The sequence below is a fragment of the Solanum lycopersicum genome, chromosome 4 (genome assembly GCF_036512215.1).
Source record: "Solanum lycopersicum chromosome 4, SLM_r2.1".
NCBI lineage: Eukaryota > Viridiplantae > Streptophyta > Magnoliopsida > Solanales > Solanaceae > Solanum > Solanum lycopersicum.
Window position 1 is genome coordinate 52,719,910 of NC_090803.1, and position 14,552 is coordinate 52,734,461.

General features: G+C 34.0%; 1 protein-coding gene across 1 annotated transcript; it reads left to right on the forward strand.

Annotated features, from left to right (window-relative positions):
* Window positions 1–11,826: 11,826 nt before the first annotated feature.
* LOC101247308 (monothiol glutaredoxin-S1-like) lies at window positions 11,827–12,395 on the forward strand. Its single transcript, XM_004253293.4, has one exon. The coding sequence runs from the start codon at window positions 11,911–11,913 to the stop codon at window positions 12,220–12,222; it is 312 nt and encodes a 103-aa protein (XP_004253341.1). The 5' UTR covers window positions 11,827–11,910; the 3' UTR covers window positions 12,223–12,395.
* The last annotated feature ends 2,157 nt before the right edge of the window (window positions 12,396–14,552 follow it).

Sequence of the window (14,552 nt, forward strand, 5' to 3'; positions counted from 1 at the left end):
CTAAGTATAATAAGCATACTTATAAATTTGTTGATAAGAATTTTAATTCCTTAGAATTGACTTACACTGACATTTGTGATATGAAATCAACACCATATCGTTGTGAGAAAATGTGTTTCATAAATTATATTGACAATTCCATTATATACTGTTACATCTATTTGTTGAATCGTAAAGATGAAGCGATAGAAATATCTGGGCAATATAAAACTGAAGTTGAAAATCATTGTCATGATTAGAAGTAGTAGGTATGAAGAAATGAATTTTCTTTTGCAGAAATACATTCAGAAAATGGAATCATCCATCAAATCACTGCATCTACTCACCTTAATCTAATGAAATTGTTGACAGGAAAAAAAAATTGAACTTTGAAGGAAATGTTAACAAAAAATTTTGTTTGTTAGTAAAGGCAGCCACAAATGAAAAACTTTTGTTTATTAAGAAGGGAGCAACAAAAAGTTTTATTTGTTCACACTTTGTTGTATCCTGATAGAGAAATGTTTGTCGCCTCTTAAAGTATATAGAAGCAATAACTCTTTGAAAGATAACGATCTAACAATTTTCAATACAGTCTATTCCATATGAGAAATGAAAATGAGGGAACTGTTCCCGAAAAGGTAAAAATAGGACCTAAAATTGTGGATTGTATGTTCATTGGATATGCTACAAATATTAAAGCATGTTGACTTATGATTCATAAGTCTAAACCATCGGATAGTCATGTGAAGGGTCTAAATGACCTTGGAAAGAACCAAAGAAAAATGTACTTAATAAAGAGAATGTCAATGGACACTTCCTTCGAGTTTAATTTTGGAACATTTTTCTTGAAAATGATCATATAGTCGAAGAAGATATGCCTTCTGAGGGCTCATTCTCTTTGGAAAGAGGTTGTCAATAGTAAGATAGATTCAATCTTGAGCAACTACACTTGAGAGTTGGTTGATTCTTCCTCCAATAAATAAGCATTTGTGTTCAAAGTGTATCTACAAAAGGAAAAGAAAGTTGATGAAACTATTGTCAATTACAAAGCAAGACTTGTTGTCATCGACTTTAGACAATATGAAAACCTTAATTATTTTGACACATAATAGCCATTAACTAGGATTACATCAATTTAGATGTTAATTGCTCTAGTTGTTGTATAATAAAGAATTGTAGGAAGAAATTTACACGGAACAACCTGAGGGCTTTATGGTTTCTGATAAAGAAAAAAAAAGCCTATAAAATTGTTAAGTCACTTTAAAGACTAAAAACAAGCGCCCAGATAAACATGCGAAGTTTGACCAAACTATGTTGGCAAATCAATTCAAGATTAATAAATGCGATAAATGTTTTTACTTTAAGGACACTTCAAATTACAAGGTCATTGTTTGTTTTTAAATTGATAACATGTTGATCATCAAAACAGACATTTCTTACATACATGTTACTAAGCATATGCTAGAAAGTAACTTCAATACAAAAGACGTTGAAATTACTGATGTGATTGAAACGGTACTTGACAAGTTCAAGTATTTAGATTTCAATATTGTCAAGACTCCAATAAATGTGAGATTGTACTTCAAAAGAATAAAGGCAAAAGTGACTCACAATTGAATTATTTTAGAGTATTGAGGAGTATGATATATATCATGAAGTGTACGCGATCAGGTATAGCATGTGCTATTAGTAAACTAAGTTGGTTCACAAGTAATCTCAATCGAACTCATTGGATGACAATGAAAAGAGTTTTGAGTATTTAAAATATACTTAAAAACTATTGTTTTGCATTATAACTAATATTCAATAGTATTGGAAGAAAATAGTGATGTAAATTGAATCGCTAGGTCAAATGAAATAAAATTCACAAGTGGATATGTATTTACTCTTGGTATATGAGTAGTCTCTTGAAAATCTTTCAAACAGAAACGTTTCACTCACTCTACTATGAAATATGAATTTATCACTCTAGATAAGGTCGGTAAAGAAGTTGAATGACTCTGAAATTTTTTGAGATATTTTTGGCCCAAACCTTTAGCTCTAGTTTGCATAAACTGTGAGAGTTAATTTTCAATAGGTTGGGCATGTAACATGATGTATAATGGAAGGTCTCGTCATATGACGTAGACATAATATCGTTAGAGGACTACTCTCTAGTGAAATTATCATAACTGACTATGCAAAGTCAAATTATTATATGTCCGATCCACTTATAAAAGGCCTAAGAGAGAGTTGATAGATTATAAAAAAGAATGAGACTATGGACAAGAACAAGTCATTGTGGCGGTAACTCTACCTAGAAGACTGGAGATCCCAATATCTAGGTTCAAGAATATCAAACAAAGTCATTAATGATGGTTCAACATTGTCAAAATATTTTGTATTGTCCATTCTCATGATAAGACAGTTTTCAGTAACAAGGATAAAGACATTAAAACTTTTTAATGGTTTCTAAGTTTGATACAGGGTATATCAAATGGTGTAAATCTATGGAATAACACATTTCGAAATCACCCATGTAAGTGTGAAGTGTAAACCGCTTCAAAGAGAATCCGATAAGAGCAGTTCTTTAAGCATTTATTAACCGAGATGTGTTCATGGCTGAAAAGAAAAAAACAATGAGAACCAAAAATAGTTTCAAGGGTTGATTGTGTGACTTATGTTGTCTAAGTATACAACAAAGATCGACGGTTCAAAGATACCGATTGACCGAGTATATCCGATACATTTTTACTGTGGAAAGTTTAATGGGAAACCTACTTCTCCAGTTGCGATTGACCTTACTTATGAATCACATAATTTTTCATGTATATATATTTTTTTAAAAAATAGTCGTTTCCTATTCATGTGGGGGATTGCTAGGTTTTAAAGGTGTGAACAGGAAATGAAAGGTTGTGACTCTTCCGAAGGTTGTGACCTCTATGAAAGGTTGTGTCCTTTTTAAAGGGTTGTGATCTGACATTTGAAAGGTTATGCCTTTTCCAAAGTGTTGTGACCTTTCTAGAAGGTTGTGTTATTTCCTAAGAGTTGTGACCTTTACCCTTTGTTGGCTATAAATAGAGAGGCTGTCTCTCATTGTTTAGCATTGAATTCTTCCCTTCTTTTGCAGACATTTCTTACAAAAAAAAAATTGATCAATCATGTCTGTGTGTGTGATTCGTTGCTGTCATTTGAGTTTGATGTACCACTATTTCTTTAATGGTTAATCCGTTTTATCTTGATAGAAATTAATCTGCAACCTCGGATACTTGAGGGAATTAAATTTCTTAAGGACACACAATGGGTTCCGTGGACTCGGATAGTTCTTTGTGTTTTTCTTTTCATCTTTTATTATTTTTCTGATTTGCTAATCTGAATACGGGAGAAAACACTAGCTTGTTATGGTTTACTTCCTCCGTCTCTTTTTACTTGTCAAATTTTGACTTGACTCACCTATGGTGAGTATTATTTTACTCTTATTGATTAATAGAGTTTTAAAAATATTTATAACCTTCCAAATCCTAAATCTCAAAACCCTCCTTTTGCGCTTATAGATTTATAACCTTAAACCATTCCTGTTTTAATGGAGATTGAAGTTAAATGTACGAGAGAAGAGAAGGTCGTGGTTATTTACTATTATTATCTCCTATATTCAAGTTATGAAAATAGAAAAAAAAAATATGAAACAGACAAACATAAAATAAATAATTCGAGGCCACAGAATTTACAATTCTTCAGAAATTTAATCCTCTCAAGTAATCGAGGTTATAGATTAATTCCTCCCAAGATAAAACGAATTAACTATTAAAGAAGTAACGATATCTCAAACTTCAATAATTCTAGCGAACTCAAAAATTAGCAATTAGAACGACTTTACCGTTAGAAGGAACATAAGCGACTTTACCGTTATACAACTTTTCAAGCAATTCCGTCATGCGAAATTAATTAATTAACATTCTCTGAATTAATTTTTTTTTTAAAATTAATTAATGAGATTGATTAAATGACTTTTCTTTTCTTCTGCCAATATAGAGAAATGATTTTTCATTTCCGTCCAAATTAGTTCCGCCACATTTTTAGTTACTCATTCACTCCTTGCTTCAACTCAACATTTACTTCCTTAACCAAGGAGTTTTTCACTATAAAACTTCTTACGTTTATTATATTCGATACTTGAAAGCAACCGAAGAACTTGATTCTTTAGTAAATATATTAGGTGTCATCATAAAATAACAATCAATTTTTTTTGTCACATTCTCATGCTGTAGCTCTACCATGTAAACTATATATGGCCTTTCGAGATAACATCGACCCATTTTTATCCCTTGAGCCATTTTCCTATGTGAGAATCACTTGATATGATGATAAGTACATATGTAGACACACATTCATTCTACATCTTAGCTGTTTGGAATATTAAAAGGGAATTTGGGCAAATCATTTTGTGAACTAAAGAAGATCAAGAATCTACAAATTTAAATTCCTTCCTCTAATTATATGTTCTTGTCTTTGTACAAGTACGGATATAGTTATAATGTGGACACCATTTGTACAACATATACAAATATTCCATCTTTCTCAATCTTTCTTTTCCCCACATCACAAGGATTGGTGAGCATATGTTTTTTTTTACTTAGTTGGATATACTGATTTTTCTTTATTCGAAGATGCTAGCTATTACAATTATCTATTTACAAGGCAAAAGATTGGGATTTGCCTTTACTACTCCCTCCATTTTAATTAATTCGTCTTAAACGAATGTCACTTTCTAACATTTAGTAACTCTTTAAAATCAACATATATTTAAGACCATTAACTTGTTTTCTCGTGTTTGGTTGGTGACTAGAAAATATTTTATGAAAAATATTTTTTAATGTTTAGTTGGTGAATGAAAATATTCTTTAGAAAATACCTTTTATTTTTGGCTTGAGACTAAAAAAACACTCTTTAGAAAAATAAATTTGATATGCGGAATTCGAGATAATACGAGAAAATATAAACGTGAAAAACAAGACAACAGATTTACGTGGTTCACCAATAAATTGTCTACGTCCACGGGAAGAGGGAGAGCAGTTTTATTATGGAGAGGCAAGAACAGAATACAGAATAGGGTTTGCCATAACGTCTATATATAGTGCTAAGCTACGCCCTAACAGGCAGCGAGACCCCCGTTCTTTCTGTTGTAACGGGTCCGATTCAAGGCATTCAACAAATTTATGATAAAAAATCAACACCAATATTTGATCTAGGACCTTATCCCGACACCCAAACTATATTTGTAATTTGAAAAATAAGAAAATTTCAATTTTTTTAATGGAAAGTGCCGGGTACGGGGTATGGATAGGATAAGAAAAAAATTTAAGGATAAAGTAGAGTTTTGAAAAATATTTTTCTTAATTTTGAAAGAAAAATTATTTTCCTTAAATTTGAGAAAAATGAGTTGCTTTAAAAAATATGTTCCAAACATTTAAGACCCCCGTTCTTTCTGTTGTAACGGGTCCGATTCAAGGCATTCAACAAATCTCCACCTTGACTTGAATTCTCCAAACAGATTCTTTAGACGCACTATGATAATGCCAGGCCTTCTCCTCTTCCTCAGAATTGCCCCGCAGGGCAATTAACAGCTTCTGATGTTGAGCAAGTCCAAACAGTGTTGAAACTTGCTCTGTGGAACCAGTTTTGTGAACATATCAGCAGGATTATCAGCAGTTCCTACTTTCTTCACCTTGATTCTCTTCTCACTTCTCAGAAAATGATACCTCACGTCAATATGCTTGGTTCTCTCATGATGGACTTGATCCTTGGCTAGATAAATTGCGCTCAAACTGTCACAATACACCGTAGCCTGATCATGATGCAGACCAAGATCACTAACCAGCCCTTTCAGCCAAATCCCTTCTTTTGCAGCCTCTGTCAAGGCCATGTACTCCGCTTCCGTAGTAGACAAAGTCACTGTAGGTTGCAAAATTGCCTTCCAACTAACGACAGATCCTCCCTTAGCCAGTCATCGATCTTCTTGTGTCAACATTTCCAGCATAGTCTGAATCAGAATAGCCAGTAACCAAGCACTGAGTATCACCTCCATAAATGAGACCAACGTCAAATGTACCTCTAAGGTACCGGAAAATTCTCTTCACAGCCTGCCAATGTTCTCTCCCTGGTTTTCCCATGAATCTGCTCACTACACTGACTGCATGTGCTAAATCTGGCCTTGTACAGACCATAGCATACATCAAACTTCCTACGGCACTGGCATAAGGAACTCGTGACATATACTCCTTCTCTTCTTCTGACTGTGGAGCGAACATCGCAGTGAGATGGATATTGGCAGCACTGGGGGTATCAATAGGCTTAGATGAAGACATGCCAAACCTCTCCAAGACCTTCTGAGTGTAGCTTCTCTTTGACAAGAAAAGTTTCCTTCTCTCTCTGTCTCTAATGATCTCCATCCCTAGAATCTTCCGAGCGGCTCCCAGATCCTTCATCTCAAACTCAGCACTAAGTAAACCCTCCAGCTTTTGAATGTCATACTTCTTCTTTGCAGCTATCAACATATCATCTACATAAAGCACTAGATAGATGAATGAATCATCCTTGAGCCTATTGTAGTAGACACAACAATCATATGAGCTCTGAGTATAGCCCAACTTCACCATATAGCTGTCAAACCTTTTGTACCACTGCCTTGGAGACTGCTTAAGTCCATATAAGGACTTCTTCAACTTGCAGACGTGATTTTCCTTCCCTGGAACTTGGAAACCATCCGGCTGAGTCATGTATATCTCTTCCTCCAACTCTCCATGTAGAAATGTTGTCTTCACATCAAGTTGTTCAAGCTCCAGATTCTGATGTGTAACTATCGCTAGTAACACTCGGATGGAAGTATGTCTGACCACTGGTGAGAAGATCTCATTGTAGTCCACTCTCTCTCTTTGGTTGAAACCTCTAGCAACAACCTTGTCTTTATACTTGACTCCTTCTGCTGGTGATATCCTTTCTTTCTTCTTGAAAACCCATTTGCAAGTAATAATCTTTCTTCCCGAAGGCTGTATGACCAGATCCCAAGTCCGATTCTTGTGTAGGGACTCCATCTCATCTCCCATAGCAGCAAACCATTTTTCAGAATCAGGACTTAAAATGGCTTCTTTGTAAGTAGACCGCTCAGATGTATCTACCTATTCAGCAACCTGCAGTGCATAACCCACCATGTCCTCAAAACCATACCTCGTAGGTGGCCGAACTCCAACCCTCCTTGGCCGATCATGAGCTATAATCCGATGGATATCTGATGGCATAGATTCTGGAATATCAGTTTCTGTCTGTGGCTCTTGATTCTCCTCTTCAGGTTCTTTCAAATCGCTCTCGTTCTAAATGACTTGAAACTCCACCTGTTTATCAAGACTCCCATTTTTTTGACGTAGTTGTAGGCTTCACAAAGGTTCTAAGCAGAGAACTTTCATCAAAGACAATGTTCCTGCTCATAATAACCCTCTTTTCTGCCGGAGATTCTGAAACCTTTCACTCCATCTCCGTAGCCCACAAATACTCCCTTTTTAGCTCTTGGTTCTAACTTACCTTCACAGACGTGATAGTAAGTCGTACAACCAAAAGCTTTCAGATTTGAATAATCAGCAGCTTTTCCTGACCACATCTCCATAGGTGTCTTGCACTGTATGACTGTATGTGGTCTGCGGTTAATCAAGTAGCAAGCTGTACTAACCGCTTCTGCCTAGAATCTTCTATCTAGCCCAACATTAGAGAGCATGCACCTTGCTCTCTCCAGAAGTGTTTGATTCATCCGCTCAGCTACACCGTTCTGCTGTGGTGTATTTCTGACTGTACGATGTCGAGCAATCCCTTCATCCTTACATAATTGATCAAATTCAGACCAGCAGAATTCCAGCCCATTATCAGTTTGCAACCTCTTGATCTTCTTCCCTGTTTGATTTTCCATCAAAATTTTCCACTCCTTGAACTTCTGGAAAGCTTCACTTTTATGCTTCATCATGTACACCCAAGTCATCCCTGAGTAGTCATCAATAATGGACACAAAAAATCTGCAGCCTCCCAAAGACTCAACACGGCATGGACCCCAGCAATCAGAATGGATGTCATCAAGTGTGCCTTTTGTTCTGTGAATGGCCTTTGGAAACTTGTTGCGATGTAGTTTTCCAAAGACACAATGTTCACAAAACTCTAGGCTCTTAACCTTATGACCAGCAAGAAGATCCTCATTTGATAGAATTTGCATCCCTCTTTCACCCATATGACCAAGTCTCATGTGTCATAACTTAGTCATATCCTCCTGGTGAATTTCTGACGATGCAACATGGGCTGAACCTGTAACCGTGGAACCTTGTAGAAAATACAAAGTACCACGCATGACACCTTTCATAATCAGATTTGAACCCTTCCAGACCCGCAAGACTCCATCTTTTCCCGACCAGCTGAATCCCTTGCTATCCAAAAAATTGAGATATATCAGATTTTTCGTCATCAATGGAACGTGCCTAACCTCGTTCAATGTGTAGAAGCTACCGTCATGTGTCCTTATCTTGATCGAGCCTGTCCCAACCACCTTGCAGACAGAACTTTTGGCCATCGAGATACTGCCTCCGTTTACCTGCTCATAAGTCGTGAACCACTCTCTCCTAGGACAGATGTGATATGATGCCCCAGAATCGAGAACCCACACATCTGAATGATGAGTGTGCTCATCCGCAACTAAGGCAATGTCTTCTTCAGAATTTGTGTCTTCTTCAGCAACAGCAGCAGAAACTGATTGTTTTCCGATTGCTTCTTCTTCTTCGGACAATCAAATTTCCAATGTCCCTTCTCCTTGCAGTAATTACAAACATCATCCGGCTTTGCACCCTTCGACATCGGCTTATTTTTGTTTTCGCCGTTTTTCCTTCCCTTTCCGCTACTGGTGAACAGACCGGAAGGCTGTATGTCCGTACTTGTGCTGTTAGCCTTATGCCGTAATTCCCTGCTATGAAGGGCCGATCTGACTTCTTCCAGCGAAATAATATCTTTCCCAACAATGAACGATTGAACAATATTCTCAAACGACAGTGGGAGAGATACTAACAGAATCAGGGCAACATCTTCATCCTCGATCTTCACATCGATATTACGCAATTCTAATAACAAAGTATTCAATTGCTCTAAATATTCCCTAAGTTGTGTACCTTCAGCCATTCGTAAACCGAATAGACGTTGTTTTAGAAGCAGCTTGTTGGTTAGAGATTTTGTCATGTACAAACTCTCCAGCTTCAACCACAGACCAGCAGCAGTCTCTTCATCCGAGACCTCCGTGATGACGCCATCCGCGAGATACAACATGATCGTCGAGTGCGTTTTTTCCTCCAGAATCACCATCTCAAGAGTAACGACGGCGTTCTTGTCTTTCGACAACGACGCCCAGAAGCCTTGCTGTTTCAACAAAGCCCGCATCTTGATCTGCCATAAACTGAAACTGTTCCTCCCTGTGAATTTGTTGATTTTCACGTTCAAAGCAGACATCTCGAATTCTCCAAGAACACCGATTAACCGAGAGGCTCTGATACCAATTTGATATGCGGAATTCGAGATAATACGAGAAAATATAAACGCGAAAAACAAGACAACAGATTTACGTGGTTCACCAATAAATTGGCTACGTCCACGGGAAGAGGGGGAGCAGTTTTATTATGGAGAGGCAAGAACAGAATACAGAATAGGGTTTGCCATAACGTCTATATATAGTGCTAAGCTACGCCCTAACAGGTAGCGAGACCCCCGTTCTTTCTGTTGTAACGGGTCCGATTCAAGGCATTCAACAAATTTTTGATAAAAAGTCAACACCAATATTTGATCTAGGACTTTATCCCGACACCCAAACTATATTTGAAATTTAAAAAATAAGAAAATTTCAATTTTTTTAATGGAAAGTGCCGGGTACGGGGTATGGATAGGATAAGAAAAAAATTAAAGGATAAAGTAGAGTTTTGAAAAATATTTTTCTTAATTTTGAAAGAAAAATTATTTTTCTTAAATTTGAGAAAAATGAGTTGCTTTAAAAAATATGTTCCAAACATTTAACATACCTACACATGGAAAATATCCATACCAAACACACCCACAAGGTAAAAAAATGTTTTCTCAATTCATTTTCTCCAAGTAGCATTAGTGAATTCTTACATACCCCCCAACCTATGAGCTCATTAACCATATTGAAATTTGTTCCACTATCATCGCTTGTGTTTTTATCGAAAATATTGATGTTTGTCCTATCATTGACTGTGATACCATTAGTATCGGCCCCCAACAAGTGATATTGTCCGATTTGAATCTATGTTCGAACAACCTTAAAATTTACCATTAATTAGGGGCTACACTTTTTCCTTATACATGCAATCTCTCTTGTTTTTTCCATTTGTGATTTGGTGAGTTTTTTGGCCAAAAACATTCTTCAATTATATTCAAAACTTAAATTACATTCTTAAAATATCATATTTAGCAGAAAACATTCTTTAATTATACCCCAAATTTAAACTACATCCTTAAAGTATCATTTTTAGCAGAAAGCATCCTTAAAGTATTTTAAAGTAAACAATTTTCATCCTTCTACTTGAATTTATCAGAAAACTAATCGATATATCCCACAAAAATTAAGTCATCCCTTCCTAATTATTATTCTTAAATATGCCAAGAATATTATCCTGAACTTTTTCGTAATTGAGTTAAGAATTATGCAAAATCTTTTAATTTGACCGTTTTTTCAATTCATTTTTTATGTAATTTTAATTAAAAATATTATTAGTTTAAATATGTTTCTTCTCAATTGAATATGCTAGAAAAGACATTTGTTGGAGACTTCCGCTTCTAATAATGCAGAATGAAACTCAAATATGAGACATAATCAATATTTTGGTCACTTTCATATTAGATTGACCCGAAAATCTATTCATTTAATTGGTCAAGAAAAAGGTAAAAATAATTAATCTTCAACTTTTTTTTACGAAAAAGGCAATTCATGTACACTCAGACCTTCCAATCATTTTTAGTTTCCATGACTAACAATGTCTAAGATTTACTTTTAAAGAACTTCTTGTAGAAAGTAATGAAATTTTCAAGAATAACTTTTGTTGATAGTCACGTTAACTACTCATTTTTTGTAAAATTCCTTAATTTTTTGATAATATCTAACAAAAAGATGAAAGTCGTTCACTTACAAATACTTAAAGGATGTTTTTCTGTTAAAAATGATACTTTAAGAATATAATTTAAGTTTGAGATATAGTTAAAAGATTTTTCTGTTAAAAATAATACTTTAAAAATATAATTTATGTTTGAAATACAATTGAAGGATATTTTTTGACCAAAAACTCTCATTAATTTAGTAAGGGTGACACATATACACCATTCCCTTTTACGGTGTAGGCGTTTTGACGATTAGAAAAAAAAATATTTTCTTATATGTCCAACATCTCATCAGCATTTTGCTGACGTAGAATTTATCTAATGTATCACAATTACATTGAACCCCATCACCTTAATTCCAAATAAGAAAAAAAATCATATTTATTTTACGAGAATGTAAACAATAATATACAGAACTAGAAAAAAAGGAAAACCTTTTTGTCAAATAATAATATATATATATATATATTGATTAGGGAATAATTTTTTAGATTTCCTTTTCCATCTTGAGGACCATGTTGTCTAGATTGTGCTGCTTAAGCCTCCATGTGGATAAGCCAAATATCATGTCTTTTTTGTTTATGTAAATATTAAATTGCAATAATGATCCAAAATGCTTTGGATATTTTACGTATAAACTTTTCCCACACTCACCTTTAATCCCTTATATATAGCTTCATTTAAGTTCAAATTTCCCAAAACAATATCTTCCTTCAATCATCAAGAAGAAAACATTATAACAACTTTTTATTTTCCGAATTTGTTGAAATGGAAAGTGTGATGAAGTTGGGAGGTGAAAGTCCAGTGGTCATTTTCACTAAGAGTAATTGTTGCATATCTCACAGCATTGAGACCCTAATTCGTAGTTTTGGTGCAAACCCTACGATTTATGAGCTTGATGAACTTTCAAATGGGATGGAAATGGAGAAAGCATTGGTTGAATTAGGGTGTAAGCCTAGTGTGCCAGCAGTGTTCATTGGAAAAGAATTAGTGGGTGGTTCAAATGAGATAATGAGCCTTAATTTAAGGGGTAATAAGCTCAAGCAATTGCTTATAAGGGCTAAAGCCATTTGGGTATAATTAAAACTATATATTTGTCATCGTTTAGAAAAATAGATAACATAGCCAGTTATTGAATATTTAATATACTGGTAGCTAGTTGTTGTCCTCTTTTCTCCCATTTAATTTATACTTTATGTACTTGTTAACTTATTTTAAGCAATAATATTGTTATGTTGATCACTTAATTACTACATCTGTGCTTCATTTCTAAAGATCATCCAAGAGTGTAAACTTTGATTGAATATAGTTCGTCTATTTGGATTGACTTATTTTAAGTGTAATTTTTTTTCCATATATTTGATATCCAAACTCACTCAAAATCTTTGGTTAACGGTGAAAATTTTACTCACACAACCATAACATGTGAATAAAATGGTTGGGAATCACTACGACTCGATTATCCTTAAAAGTTCAAAAATTAATTAAGGATAGAAGGGAACTTGCAAACTGATCGATAGAGTTAGATTATGTCTTTCACATCGCCATTAGTCTCCATCTATATTTAAAAATCTTTATTCCTTTTGAAGATTTGAGATGTATCTCAAATTTTAAAAATGTATTAGATGCTGCTCTTTATACTTATGCTATCAGGTTTTGAGATATTCTTGCTTGTTTTTCTATCATTTGTGGCCTGACTTCTCTTTGGGAGTCTCGTATATGTATTTCTTTCAACTTACACATCATTTTGGAATTCTCGGGATGTGTAGCATCATGACCTCGGCCAGTGGCGTCGCCACACTTGTGTCAGGGTGTCCAATTGGACACCTTTGTCGGAATATTATACTGTAAATACAAGTAAATAGTAAATTAAGTTGTTAAATAACATATTTTGGACACCCTTGACACAACAATACGATGTAGCCTAGTGATTTTAGGCGCCTTGAAAGAGTATAGATACGAAAGCTTTAAGTGTTTGTGTGTTCGAATTTCACTACTAGCAATTTTTTCCCACTTTTTAAGAAGAACAGATTCACTTTAACAGGGGAACACCCTTCGTGAAAATCCTGACTCTGCCACTGACCTCGGCTTTTGGGTCGCGACATCAACTATCTCATATGTTGTGGCTTTCTGTAATATTCTATATGGTACGTACCATGTAAAACCGTCATTCCAAACAATATTTTTATACATTGAAAGAATATTGTTAAAGTATGTGATTATCTCATTAAAAACTTAAACTATTAGAGATAGCACATTTTTATTATTTAATTATGTTCTCGACCGATGTGATATATGTGGCCTTTGGAGCTCGAGATAATAATGACCCTTTTCTCTTCCTTGAGCCATTTTGAATATTAGCCAAAATTCTTTCCATTTGTACATTATGCATGCGTATGTCCATAAGATATGTTCTGATCAAGATTTTCATTTTACAACATCTAAAAGATTGATGCGAATATATATGATACTATTCTATAAGTTGGATACACTCCCTTTTCTTTATTAAGGTTACAAAATAAACATGAAGTGACAATAAAATTTTCTTCTAATATTTATTTTGTTGCAACTATATTTAATGGCAATTGAGGTGAGTTACTACATTTATATTTGCTTAAGTCTTTAGCAATATCTATATAGAATGTCGGTAATTATAAGTATTCATATTATATTATTTTTCTAGTTATAAATATGTAAATATAATCACTAATTATATTATAATTGCTAAGGATGACTTAAAAGTTGATCAAATCAACTCGTAAGTCGGTTTTTGACTTCGAAGTGTTTGACAAATATGAAAAATAACTTAAAATAAGTTACAAAGTGTTTAACAATGTCAAAAAACAACTTAAAGATAAGTATAAAATTACTTAAAATAAGTCAAATATCTTTTTAACTTAAATTCATTTTAATTTAACTTAATAATTTTTTATTTAAAAGCTATTTTTTAAAATTAATCTAAAGGGGTTCTAAATAATTGCCCCGAAAAATTTGATTTATTATAATGTCTGCCACTATAAAGATAGGTTACAATGGGAAAAAAATTGTAATATTCCGCGTGCATGGATATCAGCACAATGGCATATCAAGCTACAATAAAATAGTAGAAAAGGTATAATATAGTACAATGTAACTACTTTAAATTTGTTTATTAACATTTTCACCATTATTATACCTTTTCTTTTAATTTTTTTTAATCGCCGAGGCAAAACCTTTATATTGATGAATAAAATCACAATGCTAATATGAATAAAATTACAAAGCTAATTAGGTGAGCTTAAGCTCGACCCACTGTTCCAAATCACAATCAATAACTACTTCGCAAAAATTAAGATTCTGATAAAAATTATACAAGTTTTATATAAATTTGTAAATCTAGTGTAATAGATAAAAATAGCTATAAAAATCTC